The sequence below is a fragment of the Notolabrus celidotus genome, chromosome 7 (assembly GCF_009762535.1).
Source record: "Notolabrus celidotus isolate fNotCel1 chromosome 7, fNotCel1.pri, whole genome shotgun sequence".
In the NCBI taxonomy this organism is placed as follows: Eukaryota; Metazoa; Chordata; class Actinopteri; order Labriformes; family Labridae; genus Notolabrus; species Notolabrus celidotus.
In genome coordinates, this window is record NC_048278.1 from 24352723 (window position 1) to 24376596 (window position 23874).

At 38.7% G+C, this 23874-nt stretch overlaps 2 protein-coding genes across 2 annotated transcripts; one reads left to right on the top strand and one right to left on the bottom strand.

The window, feature by feature from the left end:
* Positions 1–6166: 6166 nt before the first annotated feature.
* gprin3 (GPRIN family member 3) lies at positions 6167–12280 on the bottom strand. The gene is given in 3 exon segments (XM_034688534.1): positions 6167–8715; positions 8718–9008; positions 11746–12280. Coding segments are annotated over 2 exon segments (2145 nt in total). The 5' UTR covers positions 8920–9008; positions 11746–12280; the 3' UTR covers positions 6167–6772.
* A 3665-nt stretch (positions 12281–15945) lies between these two features.
* On the top strand, positions 15946–23757 carry elmod2 (ELMO/CED-12 domain containing 2). Its single transcript, XM_034688535.1, has 9 exons — positions 15946–16089; positions 19532–19679; positions 19772–19800; positions 20461–20558; positions 20652–20781; positions 21736–21869; positions 22397–22465; positions 22660–22793; positions 22914–23757. The coding sequence occupies exons 2-9, from the start codon at positions 19535–19537 to the stop codon at positions 23069–23071; spliced, it is 897 nt and encodes a 298-aa protein (XP_034544426.1). The 5' UTR covers positions 15946–16089; positions 19532–19534; the 3' UTR covers positions 23072–23757.
* Positions 23758–23874: the final 117 nt, after the last annotated feature.

Here is a 23874-nt window from a genome sequence, read left to right on the forward strand (position 1 = left end):
CAAGACACTCTGAATAGCTGCAGCATACTGATATGTGTGCATGTCTCCCACTATCACAGTCTATCTCTCTCTTTCTCTCTCTCTGTCCCCCCTTCCCTTTGTCAAAGTGTTCCACCTTTATCCGTGTACAGTTTGTTGTGAATCTTCTCGCTCCACCAGGGGACCTATGATTTATGGGCACATCTGTCAGCCATAATAAAGCAGTCTCTAATGAAGCCAAGGAAAGTGACCTTTGTGTGTACATGTGTGTATTATGTGTGTGGGACTGTGCTTGTTTCAAACGTGCATCTTTTGCACATGTATGGTTCGTATCTAAGGTTATGAGGGCATGTGCTTGAGAGCAATCAATGATGAGCCCTATAATTCTGGATACATAGATGAATGAGGAACAAAAGAGAGAGACAGGCAAATAGAAAGCCACATAACAGTCCATGTTTGAGAAAACAAAAGAGAGTACACTGCAGAAAACTGTAATGGTTTGATAAAGGAACACACATAGCCCAACACTGCGCCACAAACAAATGTAGGCCACATACTCCACTGGGAACAGGGTGGCCATCAGGAGGACAAGCTTCACTTCCAGCTATCTGGCTGATACAATGCGAGGATGAATATGGTCGAGGAGCAGTAGTAGAGCTTTTTATGAGAGCTGATCAGCAAAGTGGAGGCCAATAGTAGCTTTAATCACCTTTCTGCTTTAATCACTGGCTTTGGATACTTCATTATGATATCATCCACAAAGAGAGAAAGGGGCATCTGGGACAGAGAAAAATGGAGGCTTGGAGAGAAAATGGGGAGCATGAGTTGAAGGGGGAGGCACAGGGATGAACACAGAGGATGAAAAATGGTGGAAAAACTGCACAGGGATGGTAGATAATTCAAGCAGTCTGAGCTTCCATCTGTCAAATCTCCAGAGCAGTTATAAAGTATGGGTTAAAGAGAAATAAACGTCAAGGCTATGATCACTAATTACCCACTTCATAATCTCAAAATATGATCTGTAAATAGCAATTAACACTCATTCCCATGATAAAAGTGCCTCTAATATGTCACAAATCATCTATGAGTGGATATATTATTCTGATGATGGTCTTTATTATTGTTTTGGCATTTCTCCATGTGCAGTAGCATCTGCAGGGCTTCTATAAGGACTCCTATATAAGCTGAAGAAGCTAATAGTGTTTATGGAGCTAACTGGGTCACTGCAAGCACATCTCAAATCCCAATACCAGGACAGGGAACTTATCTGTGGGACTTCAATTATAGTTAAAAATGTTGCTGTTGCTGCTGCTGCTGCTGCCCTGAATTCCCCCTGTATCCAAGGGTACACTATCTGAGCTACTCATGGTGGATGTTTACACTTTAAATGTCTGGAAGAAAAATATATATCTGAAGTGGCATCCAAGTGGGATTAAGTTAGGGCAGGACATTCAAGTCAACCATACACAATTTGCTATCAATAAGACTCACACATTAAGATTCTTTAGATTTATATGACTTATCTGAGTGTAGGGAAGCCACTCAAAAATAGGATTTGGGAACTAATTACGATCTGCAGGTGAAATACTCCACAAATTTAATTGTCTATAACATGCATTTTTTAAATTGGTAAAAAAAATCTGGCATGGAGATGACTGTAAATGTAAAACTAACCTATGAAAAACCTGTAAACTTAAAATTCATATTATAAAACTAAATAAAATCCCTTATATCAAAACTAGTAATGTCACAACCTTGTAAAAGGATAGTGAATGCATGATTGAAGAATACTATCCTGTAAATATTTCATCCCACAATAAAAAACTTGTTTTTATTCCATGCACCATCGTTCCTTGCTTGCCTGGAGTACCCGCTCCATTAGTTTCAACATCTCAGCATGAGTCAGGGGAGGCCCTCAGGCTCTAACAGAGGGCTCCTGCTTCCTTGCACGGACTATCAGTCTTTAATTTTAGCTTCTGACACAGCCCGGGAGTTTCCTTGTTAAGTGGTAACACTTGAGAGATTATTATTTTGCTCTCAAGCTGTGTGTTAATGCTGAGCTGTCACTGTCAGGCTGACAGATAAGCATGGGATCACTTATGTTTCTGGCAGCATGTTGTTTTAGGTTATAAATCATTGTCTTTAACACTTTATGAATACGAATACAAAATAGAACACAGCCCAACACTGAATATTCATCTCTTGAGGCTATAAAATACAATTACTTATTAAGGCATGACTAATATTTACATGCAAGAGAAATCAATTTAGAGCATTAATGATGAGCTGAAGCTACAGAGGACCACAGCAAAATCCCTTTGTTACCCCTATTCCACCTCAAAAATCATATAATTTAATACGCCAGCAATTTAGAACACTAATAGTATCTTTATAGGAAAAATCACATAACTTTTTTCACATAACACTTTTTATGCAATGACTTTCTTTGTCTTCTGAATTGTCCTTTGTTGACTGATCTCTTGAAAAGACCAAAACCAATTCTGTAACACACTACTCCATTGTTGTCTGAGAACACATCAATATCACACTGTCTAAATCAATGATCCTTTAAAAAATATATAATAAACTAAAAATGATTAACCATTTGTGAAGATTTGTGTCTCGAAGGGGAACTAAGTGCCAAAGATTGGAAAGAGAGGGAAGTAAGTGTAACACTTAGCATTGTGAAGCAGCTGGCTAGCTTAGCTTAATTTAGCTTCGCTCAAAAATGAGCAATTAGAGGAAACAGCTAGCTGGTTGCTATTAGAAACAAATCAGGGGGGAAAAACTGTTCAACAAACCATATATCATACAAAGTGTGGATAATTAAGCTCCGGAGATTTCGTACAGGGATTGTGTTTGTTTTGGACAAGGCCAGGCGGGCAGTTTTCCTGTTTCCAATTTCCATTTATAGCAAAAGACTACACACTACAAAAGAAGCGCTGACAAATGGTTTGTTTCAATGTTTTGTTGAGTGTAAAATTAACAGACACTATGACCCAACTCAAGGGAAGTATTTTGAAGGATACATTTTACGACAAAGTGTATCACAGTGTCAATTCAAGTGTGACCAGAAAATGCATCCTTCTTTTTTTAGGGACACCAAGGGTTCATCATGTTCATCCTTGATGGGTTAAAGTGATGGGTTACATTACGAGACATTGGTTATGTGAGCTTGTTAGCCAGTCCCTGCTAATGGTTGACAAGAGTGGTGATGCGAGGGGAACAACTGGTGATGGAAACAGGTAATCCTCCGTAAACCAGACCCTCTCATTGTAGGTCAGCGTTAGTGGTCCACACAGGCTGTGAAATCCTTCGAAGCGGTGTTCTTGAAGGAGACTGCCCTTGAATCTGGACTCAGCTGGTGTTTAACTACACCATCTTTATATTCAGAGTGGTAAAAAATTAATGGTACAGACAAAATAAATTTTGGGGGATGAAATTTGAGCAAGACGTCCAAAAACATTTCCTTTCCAAGACTCAAACCCAGTACATGTCTGACTTACAGTTTGTGCCTTAGTCATGTAGTGCTCTTCATCGCAGGATATCTTTACCCATGAAAGGGTATGCAGTGTAGTAATAGGGCATGGAGCACACAGCCAGTGATCTGAATATTAACAGCCAGTTGAATGCTGATGTCTGGTAAGTGTAGCAGTGGGTGGTATTTGTCTGTGTGCCTTTGAAATCCCTCTCCATGTTCCTTGTCATTGGCATAAATCTCCCTCTGTGCTAACCACCGCCTGTGGCTGAATCCAATCTGCACTTCCAAATATGAACCAGGCATAGCGGGACAGTGGGTAGGGTGGGTTATTAAAAATTGAAACACAGCTAATTAAAGCAAGGGTGAAAGAATCAGAATCAAGGCTGGTGACCGGGCCGACAGGAATGGACAGAGTTGATGTGTAAAGGAGATGATGACCTCAGCTGGAGAGGGATTTGAATCTACCTGGGGCTGAATTTGGTATTTAATATGTCTCGACGGATTAGCAATGTCAGGCTGACACCTTTCCATCAGCTCCGTGGAGTAAGAGAGGGCTTGAAGAAGAGATTATGTTTGTAAAGAGGTCATGGAGGTCCCTGCTTCTTGCAGAAACTTTCACAGCTTTTACACACGTCAGAGTGAGGATGGAGGAGAACTGTGTCTGATTCGAGAGGATCTAAACAAGGCATTAGGATTAGGCCCCTCAGTCTGTCTTTCTCTCTACAGGTTGTGACATTTTCTAACACAGTGACTAAATTTATAGAGGACTTCTACAGAGGCTATCACTTCCTGACGCTTACAGGAAGTGACACGCTTGTTAAGACAATAACAGTAGTCGCCTGAAATCAGTGTTACACCCGTCAGGATGGTAAATTTACTCTGAAGGGAAGTGTTCACCATGGAAGAATGGTGCTCTAGAAATGTTCTTCTGCATTTTAAGTAAATGAAAGTCTTTTGGAAAACAATGTTATATTATTGAGGAGCTTTTCCAATGTTTCTAATCACACTGATCTTTAAGGGCTAGAGATGGAACAGTATGAGGTCAAATAACTCTTGACATTTAGCATAAAAGTGTACCTACATTAATGGGCAAATGCTCTGTCACTGACAGTACATTGATTTACATATTGAATTTAGGGTTACGATCAGCAATCATGCTCACTGTTAATTGACCTGCTGATTGAACATTTTCCATTTGTTGATACATTGTGTAAAGCCACATGCGCCACACCAAACATTATTTTCTTTCTAATGAGCAATCAATTATATCTAAAGAATTTCTGGAGCGACCAAATTATTGCATGAAAAAAAAAAATCTTAATCTTCTGGTTGTTGGATCTATCCATCCATTGTCTATACCACTATTCTCATTCTAGGTCATACTCCTAAATCCTGTTAAAAGCATGAAAAAAGCTTTATACAGTAATTCTTCCATGCAGTCCTACTGATCCAACAACTGTAAGTTTGTGACCCTGTAACTGAGTTACATTCAAATGCTACTTTTAAGATCCAGAATAACCATGTCTTCTCAATAATTTAGGACGCCATGGTATTCTTAAATTGGATTAAAGAGCCACATTAAGTGGATGAGGCATTTTTTAAATGACCTACTATTAGTCCTGCTAATGATTTTTTCTGCTCCAGAGTCCTTTAGCACTCAGGTCTCAGTGTTAAAAATACAATTACTGTGACAGAACTAAATCTGCCCGTACTATGCTGCACATTAAACTGCATTGTTCAATAAAGCACAACATAATTTATATTAGACACTAGCCAGTAACTGTTTTAGATTTGGTATGTTGTCATTATGGGAAAAACATTACCATTTAGAACAGATGATGGTTACTGAGGAAGTTTATAGTAGAATGCAGAATAACAAAATGGACATAAGGTAGAGCGCTAACATTGCTTGCCACACAGATGAGGCTGCCTGCAGACTTTAATGTTTATTTTTAATCTGCCTTCTGAGTGCAGATATTGGCCAATGCCAAATATTTCATAATGCCACTAATTGGCCTGATTATTTGGCAAACCGATTAATCACTCTATCTCTACCTAATATGATATAATAATATTATCTTGTTTAACCAACTGGTTATTCTGGTTTCAACTAGCCAAGGTGACATGGTTTAATCATTTAGTTGACCAAATGTGCACATGCAGTTTGAAGTATCTTAAGGATCATTTCTCCCCTGGACTTCACTGAACAACAAAAGATTTCACAGATATGCTGATATTTTTAAAACTCTGGCTGACGATTCTGTCATCCAAAATTTCCCCAACACACAAAACTAATCTATCCAAACTAGACTTTTTAAAAAGCATTGCCTTATTTATTAATATGTTCTGCCTTTGCCCACGTGTCGACCTGAGGGTTTTATCTCAATATCATTCAAATGGAAATAGTTGAGAACTGACTCACCTTTGACCCAGAACAACCTTCACAAACCTCAGAAACCATCCTATAAAGCTTTACACAAATGTATCCACTGCATACCACAACCGACTGCACCTTTACTCTAAGCTGCAGCCTGTCTCTGTCTGACATATCCTGTGAACTGAGCTGATGTCTCCTGCTGTTCTCCCATTCCCTGACATGTGCACCGAAACACAAACATACACCATCTCACCAAGTGCATTAATAATCAGAATGTAGATGTTACACCCAGCCGTTTCAAAGGATCAGAAATGAAGAATTTGTAAAGCTTGACTTAGATTTTTCTTTGTTTTAATAGAAACCAAAGTAGAACAGAATTTTAACAGCGCTTGTATGCATACAGTCCCTTTTTTGCACAACAGAATTACTCACTAAAGGTGCATTAAAACCAAAAAACAGCAATCTTATAAATATATTCCCCAAAACACCTCAAAAACATATACCAAATGCACCAAATGAGATGTTGGCTTAATATATTTGCACAAATATTCTGAAAGTAAATAATACGTCGACCCATAATTGGTGTCTTTAACTGCAAAGGTTTGGGCTTTGTTTTAAAGGCCTGCCTTTGTACTAATATACATGCGTTTTACTGTTATTGCCTTTAATATTTAAAAACTCTTTTCTCTTTCTTTTTATAATATCTATCTCTAGAAAATAAGTTGTTCATTTTATATGTCTATTTTCTACCTTCTTTGATCACAAACATCACACATAATTTAACTCTTTATGCTACAACACTCCAGTATACTCACTTACAGGGAACGCCGCCCTGTTAACCTGGCATTGCACCCATGACGGGGGAGGGGGGAGACAAACATTTTGACCTCAAGGAAAAAAGGGGAGAATTCTGACATAGTTTATCTGCACCCCAGCTACTCGGAGGAGGGAGGGGGACGCACGCAGCAGTTGGGCCGTCTGACATTTCGCAGCATTGACCTGAAAATGTTCTGCTGCCTCCTTTTGTTCTTACGGCCTTTCTGCGGCGAGTCGACCCCAGACACCGATTTTCTGATGGAGGTCCGGATTACAAGTTTCCTCTCTTGTTCCTTGATTTTGCACTGCAGGTGGCTCTGAATGGCAAAACCAAGGGACTCCGGGTCACAGGAAGCCCCGTAGACCTCCCATGTCATCCCTTGTTCATCCCAGACAACATCATGGACGCTCTTTGCTTTGTCCTTCGCTGACTGGTCATCCTCGTCTTCCTCTCTCTCTGGTTCTACCTTCTTTTTTGACTTATGGGCTTTACCACCATCTTTATTCTTTTCTTCAGGGCTCCCAGCTTTATTTTTAGCCGGTGCTGACTTTGATGTTGCGTTTGTTGTTGCTGTTGTTGTTGGCAGGGCCTGGTTGGGCTTGGTTGAAACAGCAGCCTGAGACAGCACAGCATTGTTGCTGTCAGCAGATCCAGACTTGATAGCGCTGGCTGTCTCAGGGGGACTCCCTGCTTTGAGAGAGGAAGCTTCAGCACTGCCTGTTTTCACGGCAGACCCTTTATTCTGGGAGTTACCTGTCTGTCCTTGCTCCTTGTGTTCGATGTTGATTTGATAAACGGGCTGGGTGTTGCAGAGAGTCGACCCTGGGTCTTTAGGCTTTGCTCCCAGCCTCTTGTCAGACAAAGCTTCTGAGTTAAAAACCACACTTGCATTCTGGTTGGGGCACATCTCTGCTTCAACAGTCAGCCTCTCTGACCTAGGATCAGCAGTTGCTAGTAGACTACTTATGTTCATCTGATGTAGTCCCACATTTCCGTCTGCATTATAAACTGCTGTCAGGCTCTGTGGTTCTTCCCTTGCTCCACTGCACTGCCTGTGAGTCGCAGCGAAGGGCAGCAAGCTCGGACTTGTGGCCACACTCTTGCTGCACGTGTTTGCCACAGCTTGAACCTCCATATCTTGACGCAGTTTAACCGGGGTGGAAGACAGGGATGAGGTCATGGTGGAGACCTCTCTGTACTTCTTGCACGGTTGTTGCTGCTGCCCTTCACAGACAGCTGTGTCAGTCTGGCTAGCATCCTTGGCCACCTGCCCCTGTGCCGCCATGTTTTTGATAGCTTGGGGCTGGGCGGGGGAGGCTGTTTGTGGAGAAGCCGGTTGATGTTTATCTGAGGAGACTTGTGGTTTCTTTACTGGGGTTAAATCCTTCTCTGGGTGTGTTGAAGATGAATTCTTATTTGTAAATCCCACTTCTGTATCGTTGTTCTTCGCTGCAGATTTATTGGAACTAAGTGGCCCCGCAGATGTTTGCAAGTTTTGCTCAGGTTTAGATGTCTGCTGAGGACTGACTGAGCTTTTTGAGCAGATATGTATATGATCTGGCTCCTTAGGTTTCTGTGGAACAGCAGAGTCCTTGATTATGGGAGCAGGAACACTACCATTTAGATCCAGTTGTGGTGCTTCTGCATTATGCCTTAACTCACAGACATTATTGAGGTTTTTATTACTTGGAGAAACACATTTTGTACTGTCCTCTTTTGCTGTAACTTTAGCCAAGGATGTCATTTGTACACATCCCTCCTCTGCTGCACTTGGCTCTTTAATTCTGCAGTCATTGGTCCGCATGTCGACCTTTGGCGCTGAAAGAGCAGACGACACAGCAGCCTTACAGATATCCTCCTCATCAGCTGGGCTTAACATTTTCATATTGGCGTTAGAATCCCTCTGGTCGCCTCCTGTATCGCCAACACCTAGAGACAGGTCAGGTGTTTGGTTGCCTCCACCTTTCACTGTCTCTGATTTTGTCTGGTTTCCATTATTTGTTGCTGCTTTGTCTGACACAGTGCTGCAAACTGGTTCAACCCCCGAAGAGGATGTTTTAAGGATTTAGTCGGAGAAGCAGTGAGAGGGGAATTATCCTGTGTGTGGTCAGGAGATGTGATGGTGGATTTTGGACAAACCTGAGACAGTTTCAGGTTGGGCTCTTTGGTCCAGTTGGCATTTGGCTCCTTATTGCCCAGTGTGTCCACCACAGCCAGCTGAGGCACCATCTGGACTGTCACTGTCCTTTTTGGGTTAGTTCCCATGCTGGATTCACTGGTTCAGTCTGTAAATATTCTTGTAATCCAGAGATGGAAAAAGATGCACAATATCAGTCCCACCTTTGTGCAGTTTCCTAAAAGAGGGAAACAAACAGACTTAGTTTGTTTAAAGATTTTTTTTAACTTTACTTTTTCAAAGCTCAATCCAACCTGACCAGAGTCGAATGATAGTCCTCGTCTGGATGAGCATTATGTAAATTGCTTCTTCTTTGTCTTTGACCATCCATTAACATTCATTTAAATACAATCAATTTTTGAATAAAAGCAAAGCACTTAGACAATCAATGACCTGAGTTAGTCTAATTTAGCCCTGCGTTTAATCAGGATGAATGTGATTCAAAACTGCATGACTCAGTCAATTATAACAACAATCATGATAACAATACTCTGAGTACAAATCCCAGTGTGTGAGAGTATGCCTCTTCAGCAAAGCTGGTCTTTGTACTGTGATGATGATTATGAGTCAGTTACTGTAAATGTTTACCTGACTGTGAGTGATGCTCTTTTGGCCACAGAAACACACAAACGTACACACATTGAAGGATTTGGATAATTCTGGAAGCTGGTTATTTCTTAACTGGAAATTTTTTAACACCTCCATTAAAGCTTCCATGAGGAACTCTCTGTTTCTGTTGATTTTGATGCCCCCTGTGGAAAGGTGGTCTTTGCTGATTTTATCCTACATGTGTAATAAGCTTCTTTTCTTGAGACATAATTTAATCTCATCCTGCTCTCTTTTATCTGTTAAATGTTCTCTCATTGAGAATCTTTGCCTTGGATCGTAAAAAGTGTGCAGTTATTCACTTGGTTTGATACAACCTACAACAACTACAAAGAAGTAATCACTCTTCATGTCTTTTAGGTCATAAAGAGTCATCAAAGAGTCATTATTGATTCCTGTCTGTTTCTGTTTCTAAGAACTCTTCACAGAAGCTTTAAAGGAGTTAAGTGTAGTAGTATCAAATTCTGACTCCTTGATCCAGCTGAACAAAAAATGAAAACTAAATAGGAATAACAGAGGATCATCTGAAAAGGGAATGCAAAAACGCTACATCACACTAAAACAAAGCAGTTTACAATACAATACAGTGAGCAAAGTACCGCTATAAGACTTAGACGTATGAAAGATGAAAGTGCTTACAGATACATTTAAAGTATCGCATTCTGAGCAGCTTTGAGCAGAAAAAAAATAGTGCTGTCTGGTTTCTCGAGATAACATGCAACCTAGTCCTCATTCAAATCTTATTAGTTTTAATTAATACCGAGAATGATCAGTGTTTTCAGCAAAGGGAGAATCTTATAACTAGTCTCCATTGTTGCTTGCAGAGAGGGCTAACCCTGGTGACGTTGCTGTAATATCAGTGATATTGAATCATTACTTACTGTATTTGTTACTTTACAGAAAGTATACAGGTTGAAAGAGGGTGCACTGTAACAACATCCAATCTTGTGTGTGAACATTTTTTGCCAGTTTCTGAGGAGGACAACATGACTAGAATTTGCAATACATGTTCCTTTATGGTTCAGAGGGCACCCGTTGTGGGATTAAATTAGTTATGGTGTTGGTATCTGCCTTAAGGAGACAAAGTATTACAAAAGTAGGTTAAAAAAATACATATTAAGCATCCTTACTTGATTGTGCTGTTTAGATCAATGCATCTGACATTACCTGACACAATGATGAATTACCCAGAGATAATATTCTCTAATATTCTCTCTCAGCACTGTGAATAAAACACATCAGTGTGTGTGCTACTATGTGTGTACAGATGCTCTCTTGTCCTGTTATTAATCCAGTTTAGAGCCTACCCACTGACCTACAATTTCAAGATCTGTTCATCCTCAGTCTCAGCCTCAGCCTGATGAGATCTGTCTGTCTCCTAAAGTGTGCAAGCATCTGGGCCAATTCTGCAACTAATGTGCAACACTCAGCAGACGTCTGAAATATCAGATCCTTTAGATATTTCAGACAAATTAACTGCACTGTGATCAAAACTTCAATGGTACAAGAAAACAGCTTAAAGACTACATCATAAAGGGGAAGAACAACCACAAAATGATACGAGGGTGATCCACAGGAGGCGAATTAGCCTTTTTATTCACATTTATTACTGATGGCAAACCACTCTGCATATTGTGAAGCTCATTTAAATTGAACTGAGGTTAAAACTAGAGGTATCCTTTGGGTTGTAACCTTTTTGTCACAACAAGAAGCATCATCCAAAGTCTGCACAGTGCTCCTCTTTGGGAGGGAGGAACATGCCAGATTTACTGATCAGCTCATATTTGCTTAATTTGCTCAAGAATGAGGACTAACCTCTCTCTAATTGCACTTAAAATATCATCAGAGTATGATTTTGAGGTGTGACTTGAATAAAACAAAACAGTAGGCTTCTGTTGTGGGTCACAGACAGGTGTAGCCTGTTTGTGTATTCTCCCACTGAGCATCTGCGTATCTGTTATCAAAGCGCAAATATTTATGGCAAACATATCCTGACTCTAATTACACATTCACTGATTAAAACACCCTTGCGTCTGGGCTTTTTGCCTACAGCAGTTTAGAAACAACACTCACATTGTATGCAGGATGTGGATTCATGCACATCGGCAAACAATGCATACATTAAAGTGCTGCACACGACCTATCCGGGCCAATCAGATCTATATGGCATGTTCTGGATTTGCAGTCTCGTCCCACCCCAACACCTTAAAGGCCACTGATATGTGCTGGTTCCATTTGACCTTGCGGAAAAATTAATGATGTGAAACAAAGAGAAATAGAGTCTGGTGAAAAAATGGGGAAAGGCTTACCTTCAGAGACGCTTTTTGTCCCGCACCTTGGGGTGCCGTTTGCGCGTCCGTGTCAGCGAGATGAGGCAAAACCCTGGAACTGGATATGGAAAATCAGCGGTGTGTCGGTGACACAAAAGCCACGCCTTCCACCAGAATCAGGGTATTTTTATTGGTATCGATCCTCCACGGAAAAGCGACCTGACTAACTGACTGACTGCCTGAGTGATCGTGCGCAATGAGTCACCGCTGTCCGACCGAAGGATGCAGCCCCTGAGGTCTTTACTAGCGTTGACTCATGCCAAGAGAAAAAAGTGGACCTTTTGTAAAATGGACCTCTCATGTTAGTGTGTGTGCGCGCGTGTGTGTTATCCCAGTCTAAGCGGGACCAGCATTCAGGCAGCGTGGTGCAGCAGCAGAGTAAACCAGGTGAATGGATGAATGGATGGATGGATGGATGGAGGAGAGGAGGAGGATGGAGGCAGCATCAGCCGCAGGAGCGACACCTGCTCTTTAAATTCATGACTTTATGATCCTAGTATTACTATGTGTCTCCTGAAAGAAAGCATGTATAATCTGAGAAGATAGCTGATTACATTGCAGTGATATTTTTTTAAGAGGAAAGTCTTGGGTTGTTGGAATATAAATTAATAAGGCTGTATTTCAGAGTGGTATCAGGTCTTCCACATTATAAACTGCTTTATGAGTAGAGAGTAATTTCCCTCTAAGGGGGGTGTGATGTGAAAATGACCTTAACAATCAGGTCTTTAATAGTGGGTACGACTCGAAGAGTTCTGCTCTCTCAAAGATGCTGCTCCCATTGAACAATTGTTCAACCTTTTAGACAAAAGCCTGGGTTTATGTGGACAAAAAGGCTGCATTGATAAAGTAAACTACTAGTGTTTGTACTAAAACTGTGTTTTAGTACAGACAAGATGATGAAATATACATCTTCATTTATTGATTATAAACAAATCAGTCTTAAGTTAGTGACATGTACCTTAAAGCTCCAGTGAGGTGTTTTGAGCCGGTAATTAATTTCTCGATATGAGCTATAAAAGCATAAAAGACCTTCAGCAGCAAGATTGATAGTCTATACAGTTCTATCCATTGTCTGTAAAAATGCAACTGAGTAGTTGTCAGATGTTGTGATAGGTACTCTGCCTAAACAGCCGTTTTTCATATTACCCTCGGCACAGATTGACTGCAAGTGATACTTTGGACAATTAAAAAAACAGGATGAGATTTATTAGCAGACAATGCTGTTTACATATGTATAGGGCAAGATCAGCAAAGAGATAAGAGGCACTGCTTTGTCCACAGGAGTTACCAAAGGAGCAACAGCAACTGTACCAAAGAGGAGCTTAAATTTATTTTCTACTGTACTGTACCAACGGAACAGTATAAAATTGCTTACACATTAATTTAATTTTTTTCAAAATGTACAGTTGTCTCTGTCTCTCAAACACAGCATTTATTCATATTGACTTTTCAACCAGCTACATTGTCTTTACACTATGAGTCAATAGTTACTGTGAGAATAACGATTTTAGAGACAAATCATTGACCTCTTTAGAATACAGTTAAAGGTAGATCTATATGCATTATGCCTATGCTAAACAGAATATTTTCTCACTGTGTTTACTTTTTGTCATAGGTCACAGAACAGTGGCATGCCCTGACATGTCAGATCCCCAAGAGGTCATGTGATAAATCTGAGGGTCATCGTGTGAGTAAGAGTACGCAGCACAAAATCCCAGCATGATTCAATACACTGTTTCATTTGATCACGAAACAAAATTAGAAAGACATCTCAATGACCTCATGATCAGTACTCTCTACCATGGATTAATCACTGAACAGGCCTGAATGAGCACAAGGGCTGAGCAGAGCAAAAAAGGGATTCTTGTTTAATTTACTGTGAAAATTCCTTGTTGGACAGTCAATAAAACAACAGAAAAATTGACATACTAAAAAAAGGTATTATCAAAGGGGATTTTCTTGTCTTTACCTCAGAGCCACAGAAGATCAGTGTTTTCTCTTAAACAGTTGTGTTAAATGTATTTCATTTGATACTTATACAAGTGTTTCCCTGTAAACACAGTAATGGCACAGATCAGAAAACAGATTGTGGGAGCTGCTTTCTGGGACTCAGGATGAGGATGAGACTAATCTCATGTGGGATGTTTTTGGCACAGAGAGAAAAATGGAAATTTTGACATTCATTTTGAGATCTTATTTATTTGGTTGGAAATATGCACATGGATTTCTCTAAATATTGTGTTTGTTTGGTCATCTGGTCTATAATGTCAGCCCTCATCACTCATGGGCACCTTCTGGGTGGATAAGACAACAGTTCAACATTCGAAAGTCTCAATTTATCTACGCGATCACGGTGCTATCAGAACTGAGTCAGCTTCATTATCACAGACTCTCTTACCTTGGCCTAGGCTGATCTCATGAACTGTTTTTATGATCTGTGTGGTTCCTTGGGGGATTCAGTTATCAAACATAGCCCAGGTCTAAGGCAGGAGCTCCTCCTGGAATGCAGTAATTGTAAGGAATAGACCTCCTGCCTCTAAAAGCCCAGAGGGACTGATTAGGTGAGGAAGCAGACTAGACTTAATTACACTTGAGTGCAGAATTGGCGAGTTACTCGGGGTGGCTGTACGCATCGTTTATATGCCAGACATTTACTTCAGGGAAAAAACGACCAATTCAGAAAAAATAATGTAACGAAACAACTTAATGATAAAGATGCATGGTCTTTGACACTATTGTAGAAACTTGGAGGGTAAGGAAAGTTTAAACTCTGCATTAATTGCATTTTTAGAATAATGATGGCTTAAGGAAAAATAAATAAATAGATTTCAAAATATGTAAAAAAAAAAAAAAAAAAAAAAAAAAGATAGGCTTGAATATAGATTCAAAGAAACACATACAGTCATGTTTTGGATCTGGCATCATCTTGTGGTGAGATTGGCAAAGGCATTTGCTGTGGTTGACATCAGTGTCATTTGAATACTCAGTGTGATATCCATCTTCAAACTTGGGTTACTGTCTGTTGAAGATGGTGGATCCTTGAATAAATAATCTCCTTTACTAAATCTTTCATCTAGGGCAGGGGTGTCAAACATGCGGCCCACTGGCCAAAACCGGCCTGCCAGAGGTCCCAATCTGGCCCACGGAACGACTTTGCAAAGTGAAAAAATTACAGAGAAGACATCAACTGCAACTTTTCAATAAAAGTAACGACTATTTCAAATTTGTCCTCGGGGGGTTGTATAAAATCATAGTGCTGACGGAGCGCACCTGAACGCCGCTTTTTTCCGGCACCTTTTTTTCTCAAAGTGAGAAAATAGATGACTTGCTGTTTGCATAATCCGGTAGAGATTCGTAAAGACTTTTTAGAGCACTATAAGGTGATCCACTAACTACTAACACTAGCACTACACCCCTGCATACAACACTATCCAGCAAGCAAAACTGTTCATGCTGGAGTTGAGGGGTCCAAAATAGTCAACTTTACCTTGTTCATTATTATGATCTCTTTTTCTTTTGATGTAAACATTACCCTCTGTGTCAGGTGAATGGGTAACCTGTGTGTTTGGTGTGTTCGCAGCAGGTTTCAGAGCTTAAAGAGTAAAATATTCGGCACATTATGAGACTCATTATGGCGAAAATAAAACAGTTGTTTTTGTAGAAAGATAGTTCATTAAATGTGAACATTTTCAGAATGTACTTGTACTTTTTTGCACTAAATCAAAGGAAAAAATTTAGAGTTGTCGTTATTTATAGGTTATTGTGTTTAATTTTACTGGTCCGGCCCACTTCAGATCAACTTGGGCTGTATGTGGTCCCTGAACTGAAATGAGTTTGACGCCCCTGATCTAGGCAATGCCTTACATACACAATTTTTGCATTTCTCTAGAGCCTTGCGGCCCAGTTTTTGCAATACACACGCAATTTAGACGGTAGACGGCGCTGTAGTAGCGTGGAAGGGATTGCTTATGTGACGTTCAAGAACGTCTTGTGAATCAGCTTTAACACTAAAAATAAACCCAAGCTTCCGACAGTTATGGCGTTTCAGAAAGAAAAAAAATAGGAATTAACTAGTTAAAAATGTTTACTTGAGCTATATGATACTGTGAATTCGCACGACACCATAATCCTCAATACCGGATCCCTCTCGTTACAAGAACTGAAACTTCGGTGTGTCTGGTGGGACCCTGAACGCCTCGGAGCCAGACTGTTGTCAAGAGAGGCGTTGCTAACTAACACACGGTGGTGGTTAGCTCGCATGTTGAAGAGAAGTTCAGGTGTTTCTTTTTCAAACAACAGTATTGGCCTACGTGCTACAAGAAGGTAAGGTTAACTTTATTGTCTTCATCCTTATATATATAATGGGCACATATGAGCAGTCGACACAACCCAAACTCGGGTGACATAGCTTGTAAGCTAACACTTTGGTAAATACATTGACAACCTGTTAACCGGTTACATGTTATGTGTGAGTTTTAAAGCTAATTAGCCCAGTGCGTTTATTAAAAACAAACCTTTATAACAAGTGGTTTCATAACGTTCACAAGAAGAGGTCAGATCTTGGGTTAAAGCGCCTCCAAACTCAGTGAATATTTGCCTTGTTGAACTCAGTGGTCACAATTGTATGATGATAGCATTATGCTAGCTCCTACAGTGCTTTTGTTTTATCTGATAAAGGATCAATCACATGATCATGTTTGCTGTCCGTGTACACTAACATGATTCCCTTTAAACCCGGGTCAGTTATTCCTGCAGGATGTTGCTGATTTCCCTTTACATTTGGGAAATAATCTTTTTTAAAACACGGAATATTGCCGAAATTGCTCTAAATAGTGGCCATTGTTATTATTACACAGAGAGGCTTGACTCCAGTGTCTCAGTCATCCTCATTTTACTGACAACGTGGAAAGCTTCATTTGGCAGACGAGCCGGAAGTGTTTCGATTCTTTAATGCTTATAAAGTATCTTTATGTTTATGTTTATTTATTTGCATAATTAAAAGAAAATACATACAAAAAATAGCAAAGATAAATAATATAATGTGCAGGATGAGGGAGAAAACTCAGAGAGCTTATTTGAAGCCCCCACCCAAATAGTGTTCTAATATCAAAAATGAATTAAAAAATACTAAATTGACACATATAAAGACAATAATTGATACTAAGAATAAAATAACATAATAATATACAAAATTAACAATTAATATAATTACAGTTATTACATCAACAGAATTCAAAAGTACAAAATCTGAATATGATGTGTATGGACACATACTCTATGAATATGTGGTTGAGCATGATGCTTATAATAAAGTTACAGTGGTTAAAAGTTTTTTCAAGCATCGTTTATAACATTTTAAAGATAAAGTTTTTCGCTACATGGGAATAAATATTCCAGAATTTGCTGTCCCTGAAACGTATTGAGAATTGACTTCTACAAGTAAAACATTTAGGAGGATGAAGAAATAAAGTTTGATGAGTTGAATAAGAGTGGACCTGTGAATTTAATTTGAAGTAAGACTTGAAGTGGTCAGGGATATCCCTTCACGTTGTATTTTATACAAAAAAACACATATCTGAGAGATATTGATGTTATAAATATTAAGAAGCTGGAGTTTCTGAAACAAAGGAGCAGATGAGACGTATGGCTTCGATCGAGTTGCCATTCTAAAAAAAACGTTTCTGAAGGAGCAAAATTTTATGGAGAGTCGTAGGTAAAGTACCACCCCAAACTATATTACAATATGAAAGATATGGATAAGAAATAGGCTGTAATAAAGAGTAAGGAGACAGTTTGTGGTAACAAGATGACTAATCCTTCTTATAATACCTAGAAATTTGTTCGTTTTTCTGCTAACCCAATCGATTTGTTCTTTCCAACTCAGATTCTCATCATCAAAAACTCCAAGGAATCTAGTAGCTGATACCAGAGGCATCTCAACAGAGTCAATATGAATTTTAGACAAATCTGTACTTAGTAAAAGTACTAATACCACACAGTAACATACTCTGGTATAAATATTGTCAGGGGCGTCGCCAGGAATTCAGGGCCCCCTGAAAAGATCTCTCAGTGTGCCCCATCACCACAGCCAACCCTACAAAATATAACATTGCTGCTATAATACTGCAGGGTTCCCACGTGTCCCGGAAAACCTGGAAAATAGTTGACCAGTTTTCCAGTACTGGAAAACGCCTGGAAAATGGGAGATAAAGTAAAATGTCCTGGAAAATCACAGATTGTCCTGGAAAATTATTCCAACATGACTGCGTGCGACCTGACAATGATAAAAAAAACACATCCCCATTCAACATTTGTGGCCATTTTTGTCATTTAGTTCTATTTAGGTCAATTTATGCACTGATCCTCTGATTATTATGTATTTATTTATTTTAGTAAGGCAGCTTCCAGATTCCTTTGCAGGCTCTTGTGTTTTTTACTTAGCTTATTTTATATTTTTTGAGAAAAGAGAAAGCTGAGATGAGAGTGTGCCATCATTGTTGCTGTACATCTGTGGTTGCATTATTCTTTAATCAATTTGCTATCATTTTTAAGCATGTAAGAGATGATTTCATGGATAGCCATAGACTTTCAATGAAGACTTCCACTGAGAGGAACATATTAGATTATTTAGGAACTAAATTAGGAACTAAATTTAGACTGTCATACCAGCTTGATCATCACTGAAAATGTCCTTGAAATGTCCTGGAAAATGATCTCTGGAAAAGAGTGGGAACCCTGTACTGGTTTATTTCCATTAAATAAAAATATATGCATAAAACTATCCTGGTGAACTGACTCAAATCTAAGCTACATATCAGTATTATTTATTTTACAATTTCTCCAAATGTAACTGCACAATATTGACCTTCAGACTGTCCACATCTTTAAACAAGATTATTTGAAGCCAAGTGACTTGTTGAATAACAACAAGGGGTCATTATTTGGTATAATCTAACCTCGTGAAGTAAAATTAAACTCTAAAAACCTACAGTTTACTTTCAATCACATCAGCCACACTTGATGCTATGAAAATATGACAATTCCCCATGAGATGCACATCTCACGGAGCCCAGGCTCCCCTTTATTACAGAAAGGAATTCTGTATGTATGCTTATTTATTCAGACAAGTTTAGGTATCTTATTGCAGTTATAACAAAAGAAAAGAAAAGAAAAGCATAGTAGAAAACACATTTTATTTCAGGCCCAATAAGGGCCCGCTCCCCACTTGGGCCCTAGGTAGTCAGTCCCACTTTTCCCCCCACTATGACGCCCCTGAATATTGTATTGAAAATGTTCACGTTTTAGTAAGAAAGTGTACTATCCTTTTTAGGGGTTAGGGTTTTAGTTTTAGATTTTGATGCCAGAAATAAAACAATAAATTAGCAGGACTTTTATTTTATTGTTTAACATGTGGAAGTGGTATTTATTAAGTTGGTATACTTTGTCAGTATATTTATAACAGACAACTTGCATCACTATCCAGCTATTCTTTGGCTTTCATCACATGCTGACATTCATACATATCATGTCTTTCAGTGATGATCATGCTTGCCAGAACATGTCTCACTCCATCGGATTATTATCAGAAGGGTGTTAACCATCCCTGTTGCAGGACCACGCATCATCAATGTCCAGCTTAGTCAGACACCTGTTTCAGGAATCAGTCTTAACATTAGACAAGCAGAACAAACTGTAATGGACTGCTTATCCGATTCTTATGTTGAGTTCTTCAGGTATCTGTGTCTTCCCTCTGCCCATGATTTAGAACATGCTGGGGAGTATCTGGCAGTATGTCTACACATCCTTCCTGAGGTACTGGCTGAAATGGTTTATCAGACAGGCAACAGGCACTTGTGAGCTGCAGAGGATATGCTCTGGATACAAACCTGGGGCAGCAAGAACTGCAAAAGCAGGTGTGTTAAATCATCCCAGTTCTGGTCTTGTTTCACTTTTTGGAATACATTTTATCCCATTATATTAACCTTCCTCTCATGTCCTGTTACAGAATATTCTCTGCGGTCATCAAAGAACAAGGTAAGAGAATGCACTACAAACGTACCACAGGTGCAGAACTATAGTTGCATCATTAAAAAAGAGAGATGAAATGCAAGAACACATTTTTATGCTACACAGTGCAGTCACTCACACACACATATATAAGCATATTTTAAAACCCACAAATAGTTGTATCCTTGTCTTTAAGAAGAGTTTAAAGGAAAGGATATATGGCTAATTTGTTAAAGAAAAATCTGAAGCCAGGATTGAGGTTTTGATATTCCTCTTATTATATCAAGACAACAATGTCACAGTATTAACTGAAGTTAAATCTGAAACCATGTACTGTAGGTCCACAGAGAAGTGTAAGGAAAACGCCCCTTGCTTTACTGCAGACCAGCTCATTGACTGTCAGATGTGTGAACTCCATTAAGGACAAATCCGCTCTGCTTTATCAGCTCTTATCTTTCAGTTCACTTGCCAAGCTCAGATGAATCAAATTTACTTGTCAATTGAGATTACAGCTTGATAAGTTGTTGTTCATTCAGCTGAGAGACAGAAGTGCTCAGTCATCTTATTTCATTATGTCTGAGGCAGATATTGAAAGTTTTTTCACCCTCGTATACAGTTTAGATTGTATAGTATCTTTCTGCATCATGTCTTACTGTGGTTTCTTCTGTCTCTTTCAATCTTTCTCAGGTTTTGAGAGTAGCGTTGGAAACAGGCAAGAATGACTTGGAACACAGTGTGGATCAAATAATGAAAGAGAAGAATGTCAAACCCCAGAAGGACCCGCTGTAAGATTACTTCTTGTCTGACCTACAGTCATATATGAGTGTGTATCATGTTTAAATGTATTAATTATTAGTTTATTCCCACTTCTTTTCCAGGTTCAGGGAAAACCTCCACATCTGTCTGTTACAGATTACAGGCTACAGCAGCCTTTTTGTTTGTGTGGAAGACGTTAGAAAGGAGGTTTTTGACTCTGAGGACCAAAAGCATGAGGCCATGCTGTTGAAGGTATGTGTTCTGGCTTAATCCATGCACTTGCCGCTTTTTTTCTATGTCGAATGGTTATAGCTCTAAAAACATACACTTTTATTTCCAAAGCATGAGTATCAATCAATCAATCAATCAATCAATCAATCAATCAATCAATCAATCAATCAATCAATCAATCAATGAGACTTTATTTATAAAGCGCTTTTCATGACATTGTAACACAAAGTGCTGTATATAAAAATAACCTAAAATTGAATAAATTAAGAAAAAGATCCCCCAAGCCCCCACCCCAAACCCACTCTAAGATTAAGAACACAATATATGCAACAATAGTAATAAAAACAATAAAAATAAAATAAAAAAGAAGTTGCTGAACGAACTGAGGAAAAGATCCCATGATATCTTAATGAGGAAACACTGGAGGTAAAATAAGATGTTAAAACTCAACACAGGAAATTAAAATCACCAAAATAAAATACTTTTCTAAGATAATAAAACACTTAAATATTAAACCATTAAAAGAAAATAAGATGCTATACTTAAAATAAATAAATAAGTATAATAATATATAATATATATAATAATAAGTACATAAATAAATAAAATAGAATAAAAGTGACTAAAATTTGAACTAGATAATAAATAAATAAATAAATAAATAAATAAATGAATAGATAAAACTGTTATAAGAATGAAACTCAGTTAAAAGCGAGACTAAAAAAAAAAGTGAGTCTCGATCATTGTTTGTGGGCTTCTAAAACACTTGATTGACATTGAAAGTCATTGGGACTACAAGGAGCACCCAATGTTCCAAGTTTTGTGGGATTAAAGAAATGAAACCGAAGTAGATGGCACAAGATAACAGAGAAAGTAATGCATGACTTCAAGATTATGACACAAAGTCACAGTTTGAATCATTTGACCTTGACCAAGTTATTGAAATGTATAACCATAATCAGTTTATGCTCTCAGCTGTGGGATCTGTTGATGCCAAATGTCAAACTGGAGTCCAGGATCACCAAGCAATGGGGAGACATCGGGTTCCAAGGAGATGACCCAAAAACTGACTTCAGAGGAATGGGCATGCTGGGCCTAATCAACCTTGTGTGAGTGTCCAATGATAAAAAATCAAATATTCATTAACTCGTTTTTTTTAGAAGCACCAGCAATTGAAGCACTTTGCGTTCAGACAGAAACCATGATCCGTCTTAAACATTGAATCTATGATGGAAATACCTTTTTGTCACCGTTTTATCAATTGCATCATTTTGTTGATTTTTTTAATGTATTGTTTTTAAAAGCTGTCTGTTGTGTAATTTTAGTGGTTTGAAAATCAGTAATGCTAAAAAAAAAAAAGACAAAACACATAAAATGAGTGAGACAGCACAGATACTGAAAGCTGACTAAGCAAGATGAACACATCTCCCAGATGAGTGTCAATAGGAGCCTGAAAATGCAATCCCAAACTGACAAGGAAATACACCCAGTCAGCTAAACTTGTAAATTTACTTGTTTTTGGCAGCAAACAAACAAACAACACTGCAGCCAGTAAACATGATCTCATTCTCCAATCAGACCAGAAAGTATTGTGCTTTTAAAAAGATTAAACCGATGTGCTTTTGGTCTGTTGCAGTTTTTTCAGTGAAAACTACACAGAGGAGGCTCGGCAGGTGTTGTCTCATGCAAATCATCCTAAACTGGGGTAAGAGATGTACACTCTAACAAAGCAAAACTGCCTTTATAATCTCTAAGTTTGTTTCTTAAGTTCAGTTTTCTTGAAATTTGAAACCACATACAAGGCATGCTAAAGTAGAATTAGCATATTGGGCTATCTCTCTGTGTAAGATGTCACTTTTAGCATTCTCATCATGTTTATATTTATTCCTTGTGTTATAGGTATTCTTATGCCATCGTTGGGATCAACTTGACTGAAATGGCCTACAGCCTCATGAAGAGTGGTGCTTTGAAACCCCATTTCTACAACACAGCACAGGGCACACCTGAGCTCAAAGACTTTCATCAGTTATACTGTAAGTAAATACAAAAAAATCCAGTCCTGTTTCATATCATTTTTTATCATCTTGAATTTAACGAAAAGGATAGGTTCTTTTTCTAAAGAAATGTCTGTTTGTGTGTTTCTTCTCTTACAGGTTATCTGGCATATGAATTCGATAAATTCTGGGTGGCAGAAGAACCAGAGAGCATCATGCATTTCAACCAGTACAGAGAAAAATTCCATAACATAGTCAAGACAAATCTGCAGGACCCCAATGTATCCCTCACATTGACTGTCAGCTCTAAAAACTAACATTCACCCAAAGTGTTGTATGGCCTCTATGGATCCTGGCGTTATTTGATCAGGTAGACGGAGGTCAGAAGCATGAAAGCAGACTGAAACCAGTGATTTCCCTCAAAAATTGGAGGAAATAAAGACCTCCAGTGTTTGGTTTTTTTGATCCTTTGGTCCTGCCTTTTTCCTCTTGTCACAGTGATAGTCAAAGGTTTTCAGAACACAGCACAAAACTAAAAGCTTATACCTCAAAAAAATGACCAATCCCTTGTTTGATTAACCTTTGTTGAAGGGAAGTAAGAGCTGCTGCAGGAAGCTGTAGTGATAACAGGTCTCTCTTTTGTAAGGGTTAGTGCACTTTCTCTGAGAAAGCAGCCAAATAGTTGTTGTAAAAAACAGTTATTAAATTGTTGATTTACCTCTGTTTCTGCAGCTGTCTTTTTTGTACTGTAAACAAGACTTGTGTGTTCTTACAGTTGTCCTGCTAAAGATAATACCAGTACATGTGTGTCTTAAAGTCTCCTCTGCTGTCATCTGTATTGTGGAATATAGGTGATGTTTGCCTCCATGTTCCTGCAGTGTGAATGTCTAAATAATACCTTTATACTGTTGTTTTATGCTGTGATTTGCCTTTGAGGAAGGTATTTAATAATTAACACATTCTACTCAAAAGTGAATAAACACACAATTTGATGTTTTGAAAAGTGTGTGGTGTTGTGGTGTAGTTGGTTAATAATCAAGCACAGAGTCTGTAAAACAAGTCAGATATATTTAGGGTTTGTTTCACATGTTATTCTGGGCAGCAGTATTGTCTCTCACAT